The sequence below is a fragment of the Cylas formicarius genome, unplaced genomic scaffold (assembly GCF_029955315.1).
Source record: "Cylas formicarius isolate icCylForm1 unplaced genomic scaffold, icCylForm1.1 PGA_scaffold_8__14_contigs__length_24414737, whole genome shotgun sequence".
In the NCBI taxonomy this organism is placed as follows: Eukaryota; Metazoa; Arthropoda; class Insecta; order Coleoptera; family Brentidae; genus Cylas; species Cylas formicarius.
This window is the reverse complement of record NW_026844361.1, coordinates 11,359,122-11,381,466: the sequence shown is the minus strand read 5'-3', so window position 1 is coordinate 11,381,466 and position 22,345 is coordinate 11,359,122. Positions and strand designations below refer to the sequence as shown.

The window sequence follows — 22,345 nt, the reverse complement described above, 5'->3', positions numbered from 1 at the left end:
GCTCTGTTTCTGGCGCCGGACCACGCGGAAGTGTCTTTTCGAATCTCAAATATCAAAAAAGTTCCTCCTTTTCCTGTGCGGTTGCGCACAAGCCGTCACATGGGTTACGCGGGTTTGAGAAACTGGGCGAACGCGCAAATTTAAATTAGCGATCCCAAAAGGTCTCTAACCCGACTTTTGAAAATAGAAACAATGGATTCTGAACATATTCTATTAAACATAAAACAGAAAATCTAGTAGGCTTATATGTCAGAAACTTGATAGTGTTTCGTTTTATACGTCACGGAATTCACTTAAATGTTTAAAATGGGTATATGGGTATATGAAAAGTATATGAAACTCGACGGTTATTTTAAATAATAAGACAAATTTTTAATAAAGGATAAATTAGGATAAAAAGAAATACACATTTTTAATCGTTAAAAAGATATATATTAAATTGGTGGCTTATGGATCCGGACCAAATTCAAAATAAATAAGAACTAGAAGTTCACATTTTCACGAAATTATATATTTTTACATGACAATTGTTTCGACAACATCGTGTGTTTATCAACCAAACCACCAAATTGTTCTGCATTACGTCTTAAACATGTTTCACACATAAACTTTGGACTTTATATGGTTTCAATTTATATTTCTTTTTTAAGATCGTTCGATTGACAAATTTTGTAAACATTTATTAAAATAAAGGTATAAGCCAATAATCTAATATTTAAAAGTACGGCAACGTTTTAATTAATTAATTGATCATTTTCGGTAGCCCTCGAGCAGACAAAACTAATTCTTTGCAATATTATAGCGCGTATTATTATACACGCTCAACTGATTTGACTAAACAAAAATTACAATTAAACCTCCGTGTAAAAGTCACACGCGGCCTTACGTAAATGTCATACGTAAGAGCCGTATAATAACAACTGCAAAGTTTTCGCATTCCACAAAATTGGTGATCGACCATATCGAACTCACTCGCCTACTACATATTTATGCGATAAGTTCAACGTGACGTCATTATCGGAAGTTGAGGACTTATGGCAAGCAGATTTCAAATGTATACGTTGAAAGAAAGAAGGGGAAATTCACAGGCGCTGCGTTCTATAAAAGCAAAGCACCGCTCCCTGGTCGGTCAGTCGAAAAGATGAACCGCGCCGCTAGGAAATATGAATAAGCAATGGATATAAATATAAAGTTCTCTATAATCAAATCTATAATTATACCGGGTGAACTTTTTTCAGCCGTTTAAAAGTTACAGAGTGTTCAAACTTTCTTGTGTCGCCCGGTATAGTTCTTAATAGAATAGCACTAGAAAGTCGACTTAAAAACCTAGCAATTATTAATTTGTTAACATCGAAATGTTTATGTAAAGATACAAAGTGTCAATTAAGTATGTATAATGATTTGTTGAATAATTGTAAGACAAATAGTTGATATAAATATGAGTCCGTATGACCATTGTTCGGGAGTAACAAAGCCGATCAAAAAAAGTAGGATGCATTGTAAATTATTGTAAACGCTTCAGCAAATTCTGTATTACCTCTTAAATGGAAAATTTTATTCGTAGTAGAATATAATAATAATCTTTTGTTTGACTAACCTTTATAGTAGATGTCAATAAAAAGCAAATTAAAAGAAAACAATTAAATAAGTTTCCCTTAAATTTAAGAAATGATTTTTCTAATTCATTTTAAGACAAATAGTTCATATCAATGTGGGTTCGCAAGAACATCGATTTTGACACGTTAGGTTGTATTGTTGTTTTTATACAAATAATTGAGAGAAGACTGCTCAAAACGAATTGTGCAAAGCATATCTTTTTTATAAAACGATAAGACAGAAATATATTTTTTGAAACAAATTATGAAGTTCCAAAAGAGTAGATGACACCCTGAGAGAGCCGTTAATATTTCCGAATATTAATTCGCAAACTTTCACTACTGCTCAGCTCTATATTTTTCAATAAAAATTGCTTCCTTATCCTTTCAAATTTGATGTAGGGTAAAGACTGGATATTTTTTGGTTACTTAGATAAGTTTCCGCAAATTTCATATTGGCCTGATTCATAGGGTCAATTGTTGATTTTTTTTTAATTATTTAAATCTCTGTAATTGACTCGTCGCCACTTCAGGTTTATTATATATAAATGACGAACGACGGAAGTCCGAGAGCCAAGTTATCAGTCACAACATAGAATATTGTCTTAAACTCATCAGCTGCAGTGAAGTGATGAGGAAGCAATATAATGCGGAGGAAATTTAAAATATTTGTTGGTAATAATAGCTGATGACGTCAGTCTAAATTTATCGTAAAAATACTATATAAATACTTATGACCGCACATTATGGAGTATTCCTTCTAACGAAACGCGAGAATCCCAGAAGCATATAATTACTTACGTGATTGATAACCAGGTTGACCCAGCTCATGAAAAATATGACCACTATGACCCCGAAGAAGATTATCCCAACGGATACTGCCACCACGAACCCTGAAACAAATCACAAACATTAAAAGCCATAACGCTTTACAATTTGTTCGCATTTCAAACCACGTTTTACAGAGGCCATGAATATTATTTTTGACGTATATACGCAAAGTTGACAATTGGGCAGCGTTTCTCAAGCATCAGGCCGAAAATGTGCGTTTGACGTTTAAATTTACGATAAAAATGGTTTTAAATAAACCATGATACTAGAGTAAAGCTCATTGTCTCATTGGTTTAGAATGTTATGAGACAATGGTAAACACAAAAGTGAGAAAGATTGTTAGGATACCCAATTTAAAACCATTATATACGGGGCGGCTTATTTTTAAAGTTTGATCTCAATTCTCTTTAAAATCCTTTTTTTATCATATACATACCTAAACCCAATAGTTTTTTCAATATTCTAATTTTTGCAAAAAAAATATTAGCGCTATGCAAAGGAATTTGAATTAGATGTTATAGGATGTTCAAAATAAAACGAATATATTTGGATCATTTAAAATGGAAAATTCCCGAATTCCTTAAATGGCATACCATATGTACCCGTGTTGTAGAGAACTGAAGAAACTAGTTTTTGATTAAAACATGCATATCACTGATTTTAAGCATAGTGCACACACAGGAAGTGGAAAAAACGTTTATATTTGACACTTAAGTGTTTTATTTTATCTTTCAACGGCTGACGTATTAATAATAAAGTTTTTAACTATATTACTATTTTATAATAAAAACATACATGTAAAGACTGTTTTGTTTTCTGATTTTAAGCATAGTGCATACAAATAGGTTTTGCTAGTCTTCGCTCCTTTTTATTGCAGTCTAAACCACCTATCTGTGAAAGCACTATACCTTAAAGAAGGAGCGCTCTTTGTTGATGACCAGTGATAGGATAATAGTAAAGAAAACGTTTTTATTTGACATTTAATTGTTTTATTTTGTCTTAACGGTTGATATTATAATTTCTGTATTAATAAAACCTTTTTACCTAGTTATGTAGAGACAAATTTATTAACTATATAGCTAATTTATAATACACACGTATACATGTAAACACTGTTTTTTTTCTTCACTTTAAGCATAGTGCACGCAGATATGTTTTGCTAGTTTTCGCTTCTTTTTATTGCAGTCTAAGCCACTTATCTGTGAAGACACTATACCTGAAAGAAGTCGCGCTTTTTGAAGACCAATGTGACATTGTTTTAACTGTTGATGTCATAATTTGTATATCATTAAAATCTTTTTAACTAGTTTTGTGGCGAAAAATTTTGAACTATATAACTAGTTCATAATAAAAATTTACATATAACGACTCTTTTTCTTCTGATTTAAAGCATAATGCACACAAATATGCTTTGATAGTTTTCTGCCATTTCCATTGCAGTGTTTGAACCATTTATCTATGAAAGCACTATACCTTAAAGGAGTAGCGCTTTCTGAAACTCAGTGATAGGAAGGTAGTGCAGAAAACGTTTTTATTTGACATTTAATTGGCTTATTTTATTATATCCATTATATATTAAATTTAAAAATTAAAAAAATTAAAATCTATTTAACTAACTAGAGAAAAAAATGTGTTTTCTTTTTTCAAGATATAAAGCATAATGCACAAAAATTGATTATGCCAGTTTTGAACCCCTTTCTGCAGTTTAGACTAGTGATGGGAAGGGCGTTTTCCTTTTTAGTCACCAACCTGAAGGAAAAAAAATAGAAGACTATGTTTACTATTACAGAACAAGATCAATAATAAACGATCCTTATTTAAAAAAAAAACACACTACCTACTATTAATAATTTTTAACAAAATTCCCTATTAATAAGTTAATAACAATCTTTAAAAAAAAGTAAAACAAAGAAACTAAATAAGTAATTGAAAGACTTTTAATTATTAACATATAATTAGAAAACATCACGTATAAGTAGTTTATAATAGTGGGGTAGCAAAGTAAACGTTTTTATTCATTTGCTATTCTCTTTCCTAAAGGATTGAAGGATTATTAAGTAATTTATTCGCCCATTCGTATATCAGCCACGATATGATTCACAAGGAAAGTATTTAATATAACATCCGGCACACCGCAGCGATCGTAATGCATTTTGCTCGGAGGCGTGGCTGGCTATTTTTTACGCAACTTGAGAATTAATTCACGAACCTGTCGTCGCGATCGAACGAGGAGGTTCTCAAGGATTTTTCGAAAAGTCTTAGCGGATCAGACCAGTCATAGTATATGAAATATCACGTGAGTTTCTGCAAATAGAAACGACTGCTCAAAGCCACTTTAAGCTTTATCTACAACAAACACTGAGATTTCTGTACTTTGAATCTTTATCTTGGACACGTCTTTTTATATACATTTCTATGGTTTTTGTTTTACCTGTATTTTCTATCCGTTTCAATATTTATTATTTCTTTGACTTCCCTTTAATTTTTAAAATACTGAAATCTTAATCAAGCACTTTATAACATTTTTTAGGTTGGTCAGCAAAATATACCGGATGATACAAGAAAGTGGGAACACTCTATAACTTTTAATCATCATCATGGGAAACATTGTAAATTAAACTTTTCTTTACTTGTCAAATGACAAAAAGCATTTAATGTATTGAACTATTATTTTTTTGGCCTAGTTTTTTCAGCACCCTAGTGGGAACAAATTGTTTAAAATCACCATAAAATCACCATAAAAACAAAATATTACTTAGGTGGCTTTGCTTCTATTCATCATCAAGTCGGCATGATTGAAAATTCTGACAGTTTGTACATCTTAATGTGATTATTATATTATGATTTGGGTTATCATGGAAAACAATAATCAATTTACAAATAGAGAAAAAGTTGATATTTTTCTGATGTAATGTAATGTAAAACTTGTCTTACAGTAACACACGTTGATATACCACTTTCAATTCTGCCGACATTGTTAAGGTTTTCTTTTCTAACAGATTTTCAAAATTTTGAGTTGAATTATCCCAAAAAGTGACAGATTTGAAAAGAAAAAAAATATATTTCTATTCTCTTGTTCTTCTGAAATTCCAAAAGCATATCAAAATTTTACCATAATAAAACACTTATAACTAAAAATTCTAATCCATTTAACAAAATAAATAGCAAGAGAGACGGACTTCTTAATACGCCACTCTCAACAGAAAATTACAACAAAGAACTTAATAGCATTAAACAAATTGCACTGAACAACGGCTACAATCCGTCCATTATCGATAAAATTGTAAATAAAAAACAAATCCAGGCAATAGTAAACTCTATTTAGCCGACACCTAATACAGAACACGAATAATTTAAAACAATTACATACATAGGAGAAAGCAGTGAAAAAGTTTCAAAACATTTGTCAAAATGTGGTTTAAAAATAACCTTAAGAACTAACAACACAATGGGAAAATTTTTAAAAAACAGTGAAACGAAGTGTCCAAAATCTCAAAAACCAAGTGCTTACAGTTTGAAATGCGGATCTTGTCCTAAAATTTATATTGGACAAACAGGTAGATCCTTCAAGAAACGCATTAACGAACATAAAAGAGCGTTTAAAAACAATAATCTAGATTCTGATTATGCTACACAATAAAACACAGAGAAACACATGTTTGACGACAATTTTGATATTTTACATACAGAAACAAAAAGTAGAAAATGAAATGTATTGGAATCCATGGAGATTAACAAAATGAGACATTCAAATGTATTGCTTAACGATCAATTAGATTCAAATCCCTCTCCATTATGAAACTAAAATTCTCACAATAACATTAAGGTTTTATTGTCATTTTTCGGTATATAGAGTAACAGGTAGTTTGTAAATATTACATTTAATAAATACACGGTGTTTTCGAAACAACTGTCATGTAATAATATAAAATTTCGTGAAAATCTGAACTTTTATTTCTTATTTGTTTTGTTACATGAAATAGCTTTAAGACTACGACAAACTGATCCGCAAAAAGTTCTTGCATGTAATCAATTCTTCTACCAACAAAAAAGTCGAGAATTTATGGTAATCTATAAGTGGGTGTAAGGGTGTAAGGGGTGAAGGTCTAATAATGACAGCCCAAATGTCAACCTCACCTGCACGAGTGATAACCAAGGTTATCCGGTACACCCTGCAAGATATCTGACGAGGCTCTGACGACCGAACGATCGCCGGAATAAGCGATCCACCTCCAACTTGTCAACGGCTTCGGGCGGAGGAACAACTGGAGGAAGGGGCACCCATTTGTCCCGATGCTGAGAAATCGGTACCAAAGGCGGAGGAACTGCTAACGCAATCAACGGCATAAGGATGTGTAAAGCCACGGGATGACTAACACATTAAAGATCCACAAGGATATCCCTAGAATAACAATCATGGCAAGTCCAAAAACAATGGCCCCCAGTCCGCGGCAGGCCTTAAATGGCCAGCGGGTGCAAAGAATCCCCGCGATCAATGCTAGGACCCACCCGAAAGTGGAACTAAACAAAACAGACAAATCTTCGGCCATAAGAATTGGCACCTGGAATGTGAAAAGTCTATACAGAGCAGGAAAGTTGAATAACATCATCAAAGAGATGAAACGAATCAAAATAGACGTTCTCGGAGTTAGTGAAGTGAGGTGGCCAAAAAGTGGACAAATCAAATCCGATGAGTCAGTGATGTATTACTCTGGAAATGAACTTCCAGCCCACCCGAATGGAGTCGGTATCATAGTAACCGAAGAGATTGAAAGAGCAGTGGTCAGTTTCATTCCTCACTCAGATCGTTCATTGCTTTTAAAAATACGAGCACATCCTGTAGACATCAACGTGATCCAATGCTATGCACCCACTGCCGACAAATCCGAGGTGGAATTAAGCAACTTTTATAAAGAACTAAAGGACCTTTTATCCTACACTAAAAGAAATGAATTGACCATATTATTGGGAGACTTTAATGCCAAAGTGGGATCGAGAGAAGTAGATCGAATTGTGGGTAGATACGGATTAGGAGAGCGTAATCCTCGAGGCAATACCTTAATACAATTTTGTCAAGAGGAATCCATGTGCATCACAAATACCTGGTTTAAACTGCACCCCCGGCGATTATATACATGGCAATCGCCACAACATACTGAAGAAAATATAGTTAGAAATCAAATAGACTATATTCTGGTCAACGAGAGATACAAAAACGGCATATATGGTGTAAAAACATACCCGGGAACAGATATAGGCTCCGACCATAATCCAGTAGTAGGGAATATACGTGTAAAACTTAGGAAAGTTAAGAAAAAGAACAGCCAGAAGGTAGATGTTAGAAAATTAAGAGATCCTGTTACACGCACTAGAGTACAAATAAGGATTAATAACGATATACCAAAACTACAAATTGAGAACGTCACTGATCCACACCAACAATGGAAATGCTTACAAGAAACCTTAAACAGGATAGAAGAAGAAGAAATTGGATCCAAACAGAGAGCTAAAAAGAAAAATTGGATGACTGATGAAATAATAGACATGATGGAAGAGCGAAGAACATATAAGAACAGAAATGCGCAAAAATATAAAGAGGTGAACACAAGAATAAGAAGAGAAATAAGACAAGCTAAACAAAGATGGCTGACAGAAAAATGCGAGGAAATAGAAGAGCTACAGCGGATGAACGACCACGGTGCGATGCACAAGAAAGTAAGAGAAGTGACCGGGAAAATCAAAAGCAAACAAACGACATCAATCGTCAATAACAACAACAGATACATCCATGACCCCGAGGAACTTAAGAAATACTGGGAATCCTATATACAAAACCTATTTGAAAGTGCAGACACAAGAGACTATGATATAACCAGAGAACTAGAGACAGCGCCAGAGATTCTCAAGGAAGAAGTAATTCGAGTCATCAGAATGTGTAAAGCGGGAAAGAGTGCTGATCCAGATGATATACACATAGAAATAATAAAATTACTGGACGAAACAAACATAGCAATTCTTGTGAAGCTTTTTAATAATATTTACAGAACAGGCATAATACCCGAAGGCTGGCTGAAATCCATGTTTATACCTATACCGAAGAAAACGAACGCGAAGAAATGCGACGAGTACAGACTAATAAGCTTGATGAGTCAATTACTTAAACTATTTCTAAAGATTGTTCATGCAAGAATATACAAGAAATGCGAGCAAGATATCAGCCAAACGCAATTCGGCTTCGTGAAAACTTGGGAACCAGAGAAGCCTTATATAGCATGACAGTCCTTTTTCAGAAATGTAACGATCGACAACGGAAGATTTACGCTTGCTTCATAGATTATGAAAAGGCTTTTGATAGAGTGGAACATGTACAACTCATTAAAATGCTAGAAAGAAAGGGATTAGACAAACAAGACATCCAGATTATCAAAAATTTGTACTGGCACCAACAAGCGTATGTTAGATTCGGTAACCTGATAACGGACCTGGTGGACATCCAACGAGGGGTACGACAGGGATGTGTATTATCGTCCCTATTATTCAACATATACTCGGAAAGCATTTTCGCGGAGGCCCTGCAGGAGGAAACTGATGGTATTAAGATCAATGGACAGATCATTAACAATCTGCGATATGCAGACGATACGGTGATCATTGCCGACACGCCAGAAGGACTCCAACGGCTACTAACAAAACTAAGTATAACGGGAGAAAGGCTTGGCCTCAAAATAAACGTTAGCAAGACCAAAGTAATGGTTATTAGCAAATCTCGAGAGCCTCCACCAAGCATATCAATAAATGTAAAGGACATCGGAGTGGTCGAAAACTTCAAATATCTTGGAACTTGGATAAACTGCCACTTGGATCCTGAACCAGAAATAAGAGCCAGAATAGAAAACGCAAGGGGCACATTCAACAACATGAAACACCTGCTATGTGATCCTGCCCTTAACTTTGAGCTGAGATATAGATTTGTAAGATGCTACATCCACTCTGTATTGCTGTACGGGTGCGAGGTTTGGACGCTAAAAGTAAACACCATAAACAAAATAGAAGCGTTCGAAATGTGGACCTTGCGAAGGCTCCTTAAAGTCCCATGGACAGCACGTGTAACCAACGAGGAAATATTGAGAAGAACACAACAGGAGAGGGAACTGCTAACAATTGTCAAGAGAAGAAAAACGGCATACCTTGGCCACATAATGCGAAGCAGTAAATATACCCTACTTAAACTAATAATGGAAGGCGAGATTGAAGGGCGACGGGGGATAGGGAGAAGAAAACATTCCTGGCTAAAGAACATTCGTGATTGGACTGGCCTGAATGCCCACACCCTGTTCCAGGTTGCTAAGGACCGAGCGGGATTTGCTGAGATTGTATCCAACCTTCACTAGTGGAGATGGTACCTTGAGAAGAAGATAAGCGATCAAACACTCGCAACCGAGTCAGGTCTACATATTTCAACTAACGCGCCTTTGCAGTTTGTTTCCGCGGCCTGCGGGATCGCCAGACCTTGCTCTCCTCGACTTTAACCTAACTCACTTTAACTCACACTAAAAATGTGATCGACCGTATCCAAAATACTGTAGAAAACTTTTCAACAGCTGAAATTAGTAGAGCTGTATTATTTACTCCTCGCAGGATAAATTCCTGCATAGAAAATGACCTTTAATTTTCCTTTCAATTAATTTTGTTGTGTTTTAACGTTATTAAGGTTGTTTGCGTTAGGTTATGATGAAGATACTGAGATGCGACTTTGTGCCGTTTCGGTGTTGATCTTTTTGAGATGGGGTAAAAAGCATCTAATAAAATAGATGCGAATTTCTCAGCGTGTTCATTCTAAGTGTCATTAATATAAGAAAATCTTGCAGAAAACTTTTCTTATTTTTTTTTTGTAAGTTTTACCGCTTTTGCTCGCAAAATATGTGAAAAACTAAGAGACAGAAATAAAAATGTGGTGTGCTATAGAAAGCGGAGGCGGAAATGAAAAATGTTGGAATTAAAGTCGCACAAGGATTGGTCACTCTATTTTCTGCAAATTCTTTAACAAAAAAAAGTCGCAAACTTTGATATTTTCGTTTTTCGACCAAACAGAACTACGACAACTATTGTCGTGTCATCCTGAATTCCATATTTTCCAATAAAAACTTCCTTGTTGCGTTCTCGATTTGCATATGTTTATATTCGCCATCCATTAGCGCGAGGGTCATAAAATGTAAAATCAAATTCCGCAAAATGTTTGTCCAATCACGGAGATGAGCGCGTCTCTAAAAATAAGTCAATAGATAACATAGTAAATCAAACAATCACGACCCGAAGGTCAATAACAATTTCCAGTCTTTTCCACGCCATCGAAATGGCGACATTAAGAATGGCGCAAAACAGACAACACGATTTTCACGCCGAATCAATCGCGATTAACTGCACCAGACGATTCGTTCGACCAAAACATTTTTTTTTTGCGAAACGTGTTACACTTTCGGCAAACTAAAATGTTTTCGCGGGACCGATTTTTTATGCTTCTGTTTCGTTTTAAGTTAGAATACTTTGGCGTTTTCTTTTGATCGATACTTATCGATTTTCTTTAATAAAGGCAGCTTATCAAAATTATGAAATATACGGTATAAAAATTAAAAAAATGTTAGGATGTACGGCTTAAAATTATTCCAAAGTAAACAGGGTGGCCCATATGTGGGTCAATGTGTTTACAGAAACATTACGCACACATCCGGTCCAAAAATCATCGGTTATCAACTCTTACAGAGCGGTAAAACTATCTCAGCCTGCCACTAAATCCAGAATTAAAACACCTTACCTGTGCCCTTGTCTCTAATAATTTCCATATTAAAGATATTAAGCGTTCCATCACACTTGTACTCCCTTACATTCAAAACATCACTGAGCACATATCAAAAGTTCTAAAGAAATATAACGTCAAAACCAGATTTACCACTTGTTCTAAAATCTCTTCTTCTTCGGTCTGTCTAAGTGTTTGATCAATTATAGATTACCATAGATTCTCGACTTTTTCGTTCCTAGAACTAATTACATGCAAGAACTTTCCGCTGATTAGTTTGTCGTAGTCTTGAGGCTATTTCATATATTTTGAGCCTAGTATCTGGTATCTCAAATGGAATTTTGTTTCTGACGGATCGAATATGTTGAAAGATGTTTTGACAAGACTCCGTGAAAAAGGCTGCCACCCCTCACGACTCTAAAATTCCTCGTCTCTACTGACTCCTAAAGATTCACAAACCAGGATTACTCCTTCGCCCTGTTGTCGGCACCAGCAAACTGTCTAGCTTCTATACTAAATCTTTTACACGGAAAACTTAATTCCTTTCACTTCACTAAACAATTAAAAACACTAAAGTCCCTATTCCATAAAATCTCAACATCATTTCAGGAATATTAAAATCCAAGAATCTGAAACCAAACCTTCTCATCTTCATTGAAAAATGATGTTTTTCTTATAAAAGTCAATATATTTTCTTAGACATCCAAACATAACTAATAATAATCACCCATACTTAGATATTTTTATAAATAGAAAATCGGACCTCACATTGGGTCATTGGTTTTACAGAAAACCTACGCACATAGACCGATACCTTAATGCATGGTCACATCACCATCACACTCTCTTGTTTACACAGCAGTAAAACTATGCCAGTCCGAGTTACTAAACCTAGAATTAGAACACCATAGCTCTGCCCTTCTCTATAATATTTTACACATTATTTCCACATATTAAGCATTCCATCACAAAATACACTTCACCGCATCGTTCCAATAGTAATGAGTCCCAAAGCAATCCCACACTTGCCACTCTTGTCCTTCCTTACATTCAAAATCTTACTGATCACATATCGAATGTTCTTAAGAAACATAACGTCAAAACCAGATTTACCAATTTTACGAATTACTTAATTATACCCTTTTTCCCAGCGGAAAAGCTAAATGGCCATAATTATGGCATGTTTTCAGAAGAGGATTTACAAATTTTGCTAGAAAAAGTATCATATTTAATTAGAAACAGAATGTGGTTCACTTAGTTTATTGTTGCAGTGAGAAAATATTTAAATCATGCATTTAATAACCGATGGGTGTAGGTCCCAGCGGACCTCAACCATGGCCCCCTAGGTGCCCAGACCTAAATACTTTGGATTTTTTTTTATGAGGGCATGTTTGTCGCACCCCAACTGACACTGTAGAAGAGCTGAAAGGTTGTATAAGAGCTTCCAGCCATTTAATAAGAAACACTGGAGGTATACTTCAAAAAGTGCGGGAAAATATGAGGAAATGTGTAGGACACTTTCAACAACTTATTTAGTTTCCATGCTCCATTTCTTTTCAATTTTATTAATGGTATAATTATGCAGCAAGTGTGGTAAACAAAATTTGACTCACGAGTTTATTTGGCACGAGCGGAGCGCAGCGGAGCGAGTGTTTAATAACTTGCTGAACATTTTAGCAAAACACGAATACATTCACTGACATGACCGTCAGAATTGACAAAGGTCAAACTTCAAGGATTGGGAAATATCTCCGAAAACATCCAACTGCTCCCAAATCCGTGCGGTAAAATCCCAGAAATGTCCGAAGTGGTTCGGATCCGTGAGAAACGAAACTCACCTGGTAAAGTGACGCTTCTCGCTCTAATTGAATCTCTGGGACGTCAGAGTTTTTTGGGATTGCGAAATAAATATTACGAACTTTTGGGTATTTGATAATTCGAGATAGTTTTATATATTCCCGAAAATTTCAAGGTGGTTGAGTAATACGTCATTTTGAAGCTCTCCTAAGAATCTAAAGAATATTTGGGTATTTCATTATTGGGGGTAGTTTTATATCTTTCCAACCGTTTCGAGGTAGTTGAGTAATACGTCATTTTGAAGCTCTCTTAAGTGGCCCTTTAATGGTCTAATTGAATCTCTGGGACTTCAGATATTTTTGAGATTGCGAAATAAATATTACGAATATTTAGGTATTTCATTATTTGAGGTAGTTTTATATCCTCCCGACGGTTTCGAGGTGGTTGAGTAATACATCATTTTGAAGCTTTTCTAAGCGGGCCTTTAATGGTCTAATTGAATCTCTGGAAATTGCGAAATAAATATTAGGAATATTTGGGTATTTCATTATTGGGGGTCGTTTCGAAGTGGTTGAGTAATACGTCATTTTGAAGCTCCCCTAAGTGGCTCTTTAATGGTCTAATTGAATCTCTGCGACAGATATTTTTGAGATTACTAAATAAATACATATTACGAATATTCGGATATTTCATTATTGGGAATAATTTTATATATTTCCAACCGTTTCGAGGTGGTTGAGTAATACGTCATTTTGAAGCTCTTCTAAGTGGCTCTTTAATGAACTAATTGAATCTCTGCGACAATGTCAGATTTCTTTGTGATTGCGAAATAAATATTACAAATATTTGGGTATTTCATTATTGGGGATAGTTTTATATCTCTCCCACCGTTTCGAGGTGGTTGAGTAAGACGTCATTTTGAAGTTCTCGTAAGTGGCTCTTTAATGGTCTAATTGAATCTCTGCGACAATGTCAGATATTTTTGAGATTACTAAATAAATACATATTACGAATATTCGGGTATTTCATAATTGGGAGTAATTTTAAATATTTCCAACCGTTTCGAGGTGGTTGAGTAATACGTCATTTTGAAGCTCTTCTAAGTGGCTCTTTAATGAACTAATTGAATCTCTGCGACAATGTCAGATTTTTTTGTGATTGCGAAATAAATATTACGAATATTTGGGTATTTCATTATTGGGGATAGTTTTATATCTCTCCCACCGTTTCGAGGTGGTTGAGTAAGACGTCATTTTGAAGTTCTAGTAAGTGGCTCTTTAATGGTCTAATTGAATCTCTGGGACAACGTTAGATTTTTTTCGAGATTGCGAAATAGTAATTGAATTATTTGTTTTATTAAAATATAAAATTAAAACATGGTATTACAGATATATCTTTGATAATAAAAAAGCACTAAATTAAATTATTTATGACGAAAGTTAAAACCTGATAGACAGAACCTCGTCGTTGTTTAATTTTCCGGTCGCCATGCAATTTGTCCAGTAAACGAAGCAATTTGGTATTCGAAAAATGCAAACAATCGCAACAAAAGTGTAGCCCATTAGCGAGTCATTTTTAACGGCATCATTGTGTTGTGTGCTTCGTTTTCCTACAATTTCAACATCGGTACGATACGAATTAACTAGAAACCCATCGTTTACCATTTTAATCGTGACGTATCACACGCGGGCTCAAAAGTCTAAAAGCGATTTTAAAATGGCACGTAGGTCAAACATCGCTGGCAGCCTTCGTCAGGAGGCAAACAGAATTAATGGGTCCCAATTAACATTTATTAGTCTAGTGCCGAAGGAGCGAAGTGCGACGTGCCAACTTTTTTATAGAGAGAAAAAAACAAACCTTAATAATTATCGTTTAATTTCCGCAAATTTTCGTATTTAATTATATCGTTTTTTATTGTTAATTCGAGTCGTTTAATTAGCGCGTTTTCGCTAAAACGCCATACCAATTGTCGATGCTTAAATAATTGCTTATAAAATGGACCAAGAGAAATTGTTGTTAATTTTTTGTTTTCAGCTGCTGCCTCTACCACATAAAAAATCTTGAGCAAAAAAAGCTCATTGAGCAAAATGGGGTAACATATTTGATTTATTGTTATCACATTTCGTATTTAATAATAACTTTACCCAACAGGAAATAAATCAGTATAATTTACATTAACTTGATTGTATTGTCTGAGAGGTTATAAAAATACATTTATACACATTTTAACAAAACTCAAATACATATTCATAGTCGGTCACTGGAGATGCTGCAAGGAACTAATAGACAAAGTACGCGATATTGATATTTAAATAATCCTAGATAAATATACGAAATAAATAGACAGTGATACCAATGAAATAATGTATGGTGTGGTGTCATTTTGGGTCAGATATTTAAAGGTCAAAAGTTAACTAGAGATCATTATTTGCAACTCTTAGAGCAACAAATAGAACAATATATGGAAGGTTTTCACCTAAAAATGTCAGCGCTGATTATATGGCAGCAAGACGGTGCCCCTCCTCCCAATGTTGTGCGAGTTAAAAATTTTCATAACATGTAATATCCCAGGGGTTGGATAGGGAACGGCGGAACTATGGATTGGCCAGACAACAGCCCCGACTTAACTTTAATGGATTTTATGTTTCGGAGATACATAAAAAATGCACAGAACTTCTTGTAAAAATGTCGTGGAACTTCGGCAAAGGATACAATCAGTTGAGAGACAATCCGACAAAATTAGAGTGTGTGAGAACAGTATTTAGAATAATTAAAGAATTTTTGACTTTAGTGTGTCTTGTCATTTTCAGCGTTTTTCTTCTACTTTAAGTTGTAAAAAAATATTGTTGTTGCAGTCAGTCACGGCACTCTTTGAAATTATATAAAAATTTTCTATTTTTGCCGCTTTATCAAAAACGAGTGGAGTAAAATATATTGTGTGTTACACATCATTGCAATCGGAATAAGATATTTTATTAAACATAAAACTGGAAATATGATGCATGCTTATAAGTCAGAAAATACTTCGAACACTCGGAGCGCGAGCATTGAAGATGCCAAGTGAGATTTTGGCGAAACGTCTGCAGGATTCCAGTAGGATGCAGGATTCCAGTCGGAGTTCAACAAACGAACGGATGATATCCCGGAATACAGTGTCATCACATTTTGCCATCCGTGAATCAATACGTGAAAAAAAAAAACATTATATATATATATATATATATATATATATATATATATATATATATATATATATATATATATATATATATATGACGCAAGAATAATAACTATACTAGCGGCACTATCAAAAATATACGGAAAAGTTCTTTATAATTAAATGTATACCTATATAATGTACAATAGAATAGTACCAGAAAGTCAGTGCGGTTTTAAAGGAAAGTCAAGTACTGCGAATGCGTTTATAAGTGTCATTGATGTTATAGATTTGCAAGCTGAATTTCTATGGTTTTTTGACAAGAGCTGATTAAATCGTATTTTTCAAATCGATATCAGAAAATATACTGTGATAGCAGATATTCGAAAGAAATTGAAATTTTTTCTGGGGTGCCTCAAGGTTCCATTTTGGGGCTGCAATTTTTTTGAATTTACACTTCTGACATTTTAAAATCTTTAAATTTTTGCAAAGTTCGGGCATAAAAATCAAGATTTTTACAGGATTAGGGAACTTTCTCGTGCCCATAATTTAAAGCAAAACCCATCAAAATCGCATTTAATAATACTTGGAAATAAAAATAAAGTTAAGCTGCTTGAACAAAATATTAATATAATGTTAGATAATATTAACCTTTCCGTTGTCGATTCAGCAAAAAATTTGGGGGTGATCATAGATTGCGAACTAAGATTTCATGAATATTTAAAAAATATCTTTTAAAAGGCATATTTCTCACTGACAATCTTATATAGTAACAAGCATATTTTAAATTTTAGACTAAGGAAACAATTATGTGAGTCACTTGTTCTCTCATATTTTACCTACTGTGATGTAGTGTATGGTTTTTTTTATTGATCACGAGTGTTGCAGAATGCTTGTGTGGCCATGTATCTGCTGCATATCGTCAACTTAATTGGCTTATATGGAACAAAGAGCTCTTCATTTCAACATATTCGTTATGAAAGTTATCCATAACCTCCATTTTGCTAAGAGAGCGGCTTACTCCTAGGAGTAGTAGCCATTCTGTGAATGTTAGATGCAGGTACATACACGATGCCACATCATCAGAGTGCCTTGTTTCGTAGAACTTTCACATTCAACGCAATTCGTGTTTATAATTCTTTGTCACAGGAATTCAGTAACTTAAATTTATATTCATTTAAAAAGAGGTACAAAGATAATTTGTTACAAATATAGTTTTCCTAATAACGTGTTGCTAATTATGTTATTAGCAAGGGATTATAAAGAGTTATCAAATTATTTATCTTCAATTGCATTTTCTGTAGTTTGTAGTAGAGTTATGTTGTTCTTCCGATTTTGTAGGTATTTTTTATATTTTATTTGTTGTTCATCCATTTTATATTTCAATAAACGCAAAGGTAGACTGCGGCGCTTTCGAGCTATCTGTTTACATTTCGTTGAAAAATATTAATATTGAATATTGTTTTTTTGTTATAATATCTTATTATTATTATTATTATTATTATTATTATTATATTTTTTTAGATAGATATCTCAGAAATGCCTTAAAATCTTGTTTTCCTTTGTAATGTGAAAATATATAATTTCGTGAAAATCTGAACTTTTAGTTCTTATTTATTTTGTTAAATGGATTTTCATCAAGTAAAAGCCACCTCAGTTCGATATTCCATATTCTTTTATTTCGCAGGAGGTGACACTGAGGGAGGGGTCGAAACCTACCGAATGGTGGGCCAAGCCTCCGGTGGTACCGATGATTAGGGTGTATATTTACAACGTGACTAACGCTGATGAATTTTTGAACAACGGAAGCAAACCCATAGTCGACGAACTAAGCCCTTACGTATACGTGCAAGTATTTTGGCGACTTGGTTATTCTAAATCTTTGGTCTATTACCCAATTATCTTAGTAACCGACTTTAATATGTTGAGATGAAAGAGACTGTATCATCTGCTACTCCAATTATCTGTTGTATTCCACAAGGTTCGATACTTGGGCCTCTTCTAACTGCTATCTATATTTGTATCTTGTGTGCGATTTTGCGGCGTACTGGGTGGTCTATTTAAAGTGCCTTATTTCAATAAGTACTACTAAGTAGATGTTTGATATATAGTATGTTTATGAATAGAAGTTTTATTTTAAAACTTTGCTTTTTTTTTCATGCGGACTTTGTGAAAATGTGAAAATGCTTTGATCTATTTATGCCAAAAATATATTATACAGAATGGTCACAAGTTAAAATCAAAAAGTGTTTTTCCTAATTTGAAAAACTCATTTTTTTTAAACCGAACACGCTGTATTTAGCACTTTTACTGCCGATTTTTAGAAAAAAACGTGTATTTTATTTTAAATCTAACTAAACCTAGATAATATCCTATTCTAAGTTTTTTTTAACATTAGTTACCTAAATTCACTATTACTAATTACGAAAACATTTTCTACCTAACAGGCAAACAATAAATAATAATATGATAATAACAAGTAATAATAAAAAAATAATAAGTTCTATTCACTTTCAATACTTGTGTAAACAAAGGTTTGCTTAGATTTAGAATAAGATATACGATTGACAATAACTTCTAATCTCATAATTTTTATAATAAAAGTTTTACATACGAAATGATACAGAATCCCAAACCCAACAAAGGTGGTAAATACAAAGTTTTCTATTAAAAAAAAAGAGATTTAATTAGAAAAAAAATTTGTTGGTCATTTATAATTCATTACACAGCAAACAAATAGTGCAAGATAAAAAATAATTGTTCAGTCCTTCTTTCTTGAAATCGGCGATCTTCTGCATCTATTTCGCATTTCTTTTTAAAATTAACTACAGTGAAAACTCCCTATAGCGAGACTCTGTATTACGAACAAAATTTGTTGTACTATTAGGTCTCCATACAAAGCTATGTATTAATCCACTCTGTATAATGAATTTCTCACTCTCTATATCGAAAGAAAAAAGGGCACATCAGGTAACAAAATAAGGAATGTAGGCCGAATGTTCTTTCAATTAGCGAGATAGAACGGGGAGAAAAGAAAAGTGATGCGGGACATCGATACGGACTTACACCGTCGACTGTATCCACGATTTGCAAGTGCAAAGAAAAAATCATTCAGGCTGAAGCGGCAGGTAGTTCTAGTAAAAAACTAAGAAAGCCATAATTTGAAGATTTGGATCGGGCAATGTTGCAGAAGTTCCAGCAACAACGTCTTAAAAATGTACCACTCTCTGGACCTATCGTATAACTAAAAACAGAAAAGTTTGCTGAACAGCTTGGCATTATCGATTTCAAGGCTTCAGAGGGAACTAGCAGAAAAGCACCCTGCTAACGACATTTTTAATGCTGACGAAACTGGTATTTTTTACAAAATGACGCCAGATAAAACTCATAAAGTTCGAAGCGAAAAGTATGTGGGTGGAAAACTTTCTAAAGAACGTATAACAGTGTTAGTAGCTGCCAATATGAGTGGGAGAGAAAAAAAAAGCTAGTAGTGTTTATAAAATCAACTAGCCCACGATCTTTTAAGAACATCAAGCATTAGCCGGTCACTTACAAGGCAAACAAGTCTGCATGGATGACATCGCAAATTTTTGAAGAGGAGATACAGAATTGAAGGGGAAGAAAATATTACTTCTCTTAGATAACTGCCCTACATATCCCGATATTCCAAACCTACGGAATATTGAATTGGCATTTCTTCCAGCGAAAACAACAAGTGTATTACAGCCAGTGGACCAGACCGTAATAAAAAGTCTTAAGAATCGATACAGGAAAGACAAATTTTCTGTTAATATGCTAGATGCAGTCAACTTTGCTAGTAAAGCTGGGAAAGAGGTGACAGCAGAAACAATTCAACACTCCTATCGTCATGCAGGACTTTATTACCGAGACAGATTGCGAACAAGGCTTGGAAGATGATCAGTCACTAAGCGAGTAGATAAAGGAGTTTCAAACAACAATTACGTTTGCAAGTGAGGAGTTGCAAGATTTTATGGTAATAGATCAGGATTTGCCTATAACAGCAGACCTGGCAGAGGAACCCATGTTGCAACAAACAAGAGACGCCCTCTAGAGCGGCCTGGGGGCACAACGGGCCCATCTGGTGGCCTAAGTGCTTGGACGCCCGCGAGGGCGCCCCCCTTTAATACCAATACCAATACCAATACCAACAAACAAGAAAGGGTGAGGAAGAGCACCAAGAGGAAGAAGAAGATGAAGAAGTTGATCTGATGACCGATTATTTGAAACATTAAATGAAGTTCTTAAATATTTATATAAAATGTTGCTAACTAGGTGTTAAAATAAGTATACAAAATATTTTTATTATTTTACATTATTACAGACCACATATGCGTATTCTTATTTTTCAAGTGCCTATACCTCTTTATAACGGAACAAGAGCAGTCCATCAATTTCTCTATATAAGTATTAGAGGATCAAGCGCGGTCATTCGTACTGAGCACAGAACTGAGTTATTTTATTTTTATTTATTGGTCACTGCTTCAGTTCACTTTTTATTTTATGAAGTTCTTGCGGGATTTAGGACGATCTGTTCATTGCACATTGGAGTTCGTTAAAAGGAATTGAGAACTAAAAACCAAGATGCTCTTAAAATTCAATATGGCAATCACGCCCATTTCAGAACGTCAAAAATATTTCTCCTAATGAAAATTATAGAATACACGAACGTTTAACACATTAACGTAACGAACCTTGCGTATATTCCGGCGAGAAAGCCGTGAGATATAAAATTGCGCAACGCGTCTTTTACGTTTTTCCTACCACATTTTTATTGTTTAATTGTAATTAATCCGTAATTTGCGCTCGGTTCGTTGTCGTCGTTGCGTAAGGACGAAGATGAACGTCCTGCGGATTCACTCGCTACTGTAAAATTAGCATCTGGTGCAGGTCAACGCGCAACACGGCAGGGATCTGTACGCAACGCGTATCGCGAGGCAAACGTTCCCATCGCGAAACTGGTTTGTAAATTTTCATATTTATAAGCCAGTGACGTAGACGGACGGGTCGCGACCGACGTGTGCGTCAGCAGGAACGAGATTTTGTGGTCCTGCTGAAATGGTGAAGAATACTAAACTTGCCAGAATTCTTTAAACAGTGCCTAAAGAACTGGCCAAAGAATACAAATAATAAATTTATAAAAAGAATAAATATAAAAATTTATACATATTACTAGCATACATTGTAGATTTTCAAATTTAATGTTTATATTTAAAAAATGTTAATTATTTGATATAAAATTAATATGCTCAGCCCAGTTTAAACCATCATCGATCAGTATTCCTAATTATTTAATTCGTTTAACACGTTCCATATTTATATTCTTAATACTTAATATTGGCATCTGTATTGCTTTGTTTTTGCTTGAATAATACTTTGACCACTATAAAGTAGCTGTGTATCGTCTGCGTATGTGTAATACCGTGCCGTATAACCATATAACGAGTACGACAATGGTCCGAGGACTGAACCCTGAGGAACACTAACAAAACATCTATACTGACAACATCGAACACTTTATTAAGATCAATAAAAACTGCAACTAAAACACGCTTTGCATCCAAGTCGGACATAAATCGATTTACAAGATCCAGCGCTCAGGGTACTGTTCATTTTTATGAATCCATACTGATACTATTTGGATATAAAGGGGAGCATTTTATTTTTAACAATAGTAGGGTGGTTCAAGGAGGCCCATCTCAAAAATTAATCATTTTTTTTAATTTTATTATTATTATTTGGGCATTTTTAGCCCTTTGCGAAAAACTAAACTAACGGAAAACAATTCTATGGATTTAGCCTAAAGTCAGATCTCTCGAAAATCGTGTAAATACCAATAACACATTTTTTTAATCGATAGAAAAATAGTTATTAATGAGTTACTTTTTTTTTGTTAAATACTTTTTAATAAATAATTATAATTATTATCAATAACATCAAAAATAGGGGAGAATGACCGGAAGCTTCGCCAAAATGTAGGTAAATTTTGTTAAAGTTAGTCAAAATTATATCGACTTGATGGTTAAATGTCACAAAAAATACCCAAAACTAACTATATAATTTTGTTTTCAATATCGTAAGGTTTAAGGAACATTAACTATAAGAGACATCCAGCGTCGTCATACAATTCATACTAAGTACAGAACTCAGTTA

At 34.3% G+C, this 22,345-nt stretch overlaps 1 protein-coding gene across 3 annotated transcripts in view; it reads right to left on the bottom strand.

Annotated features, from left to right (window-relative positions):
- The window catches only part of LOC132706802 (scavenger receptor class B member 1), a 96,892-nt gene that overhangs the window by 27,795 nt on the left and 46,752 nt on the right, over positions 1-22,345 (bottom strand). For all 3 annotated transcript variants that reach the window (XM_060678349.1, XM_060678348.1, XM_060678347.1), the window contains one exon: positions 2,397-2,488. In XM_060678349.1, coding sequence (XP_060534332.1) covers positions 2,397-2,488 — 92 coding nt within the window. The remainder of the gene's footprint in view (positions 1-2,396; positions 2,489-22,345) is intronic.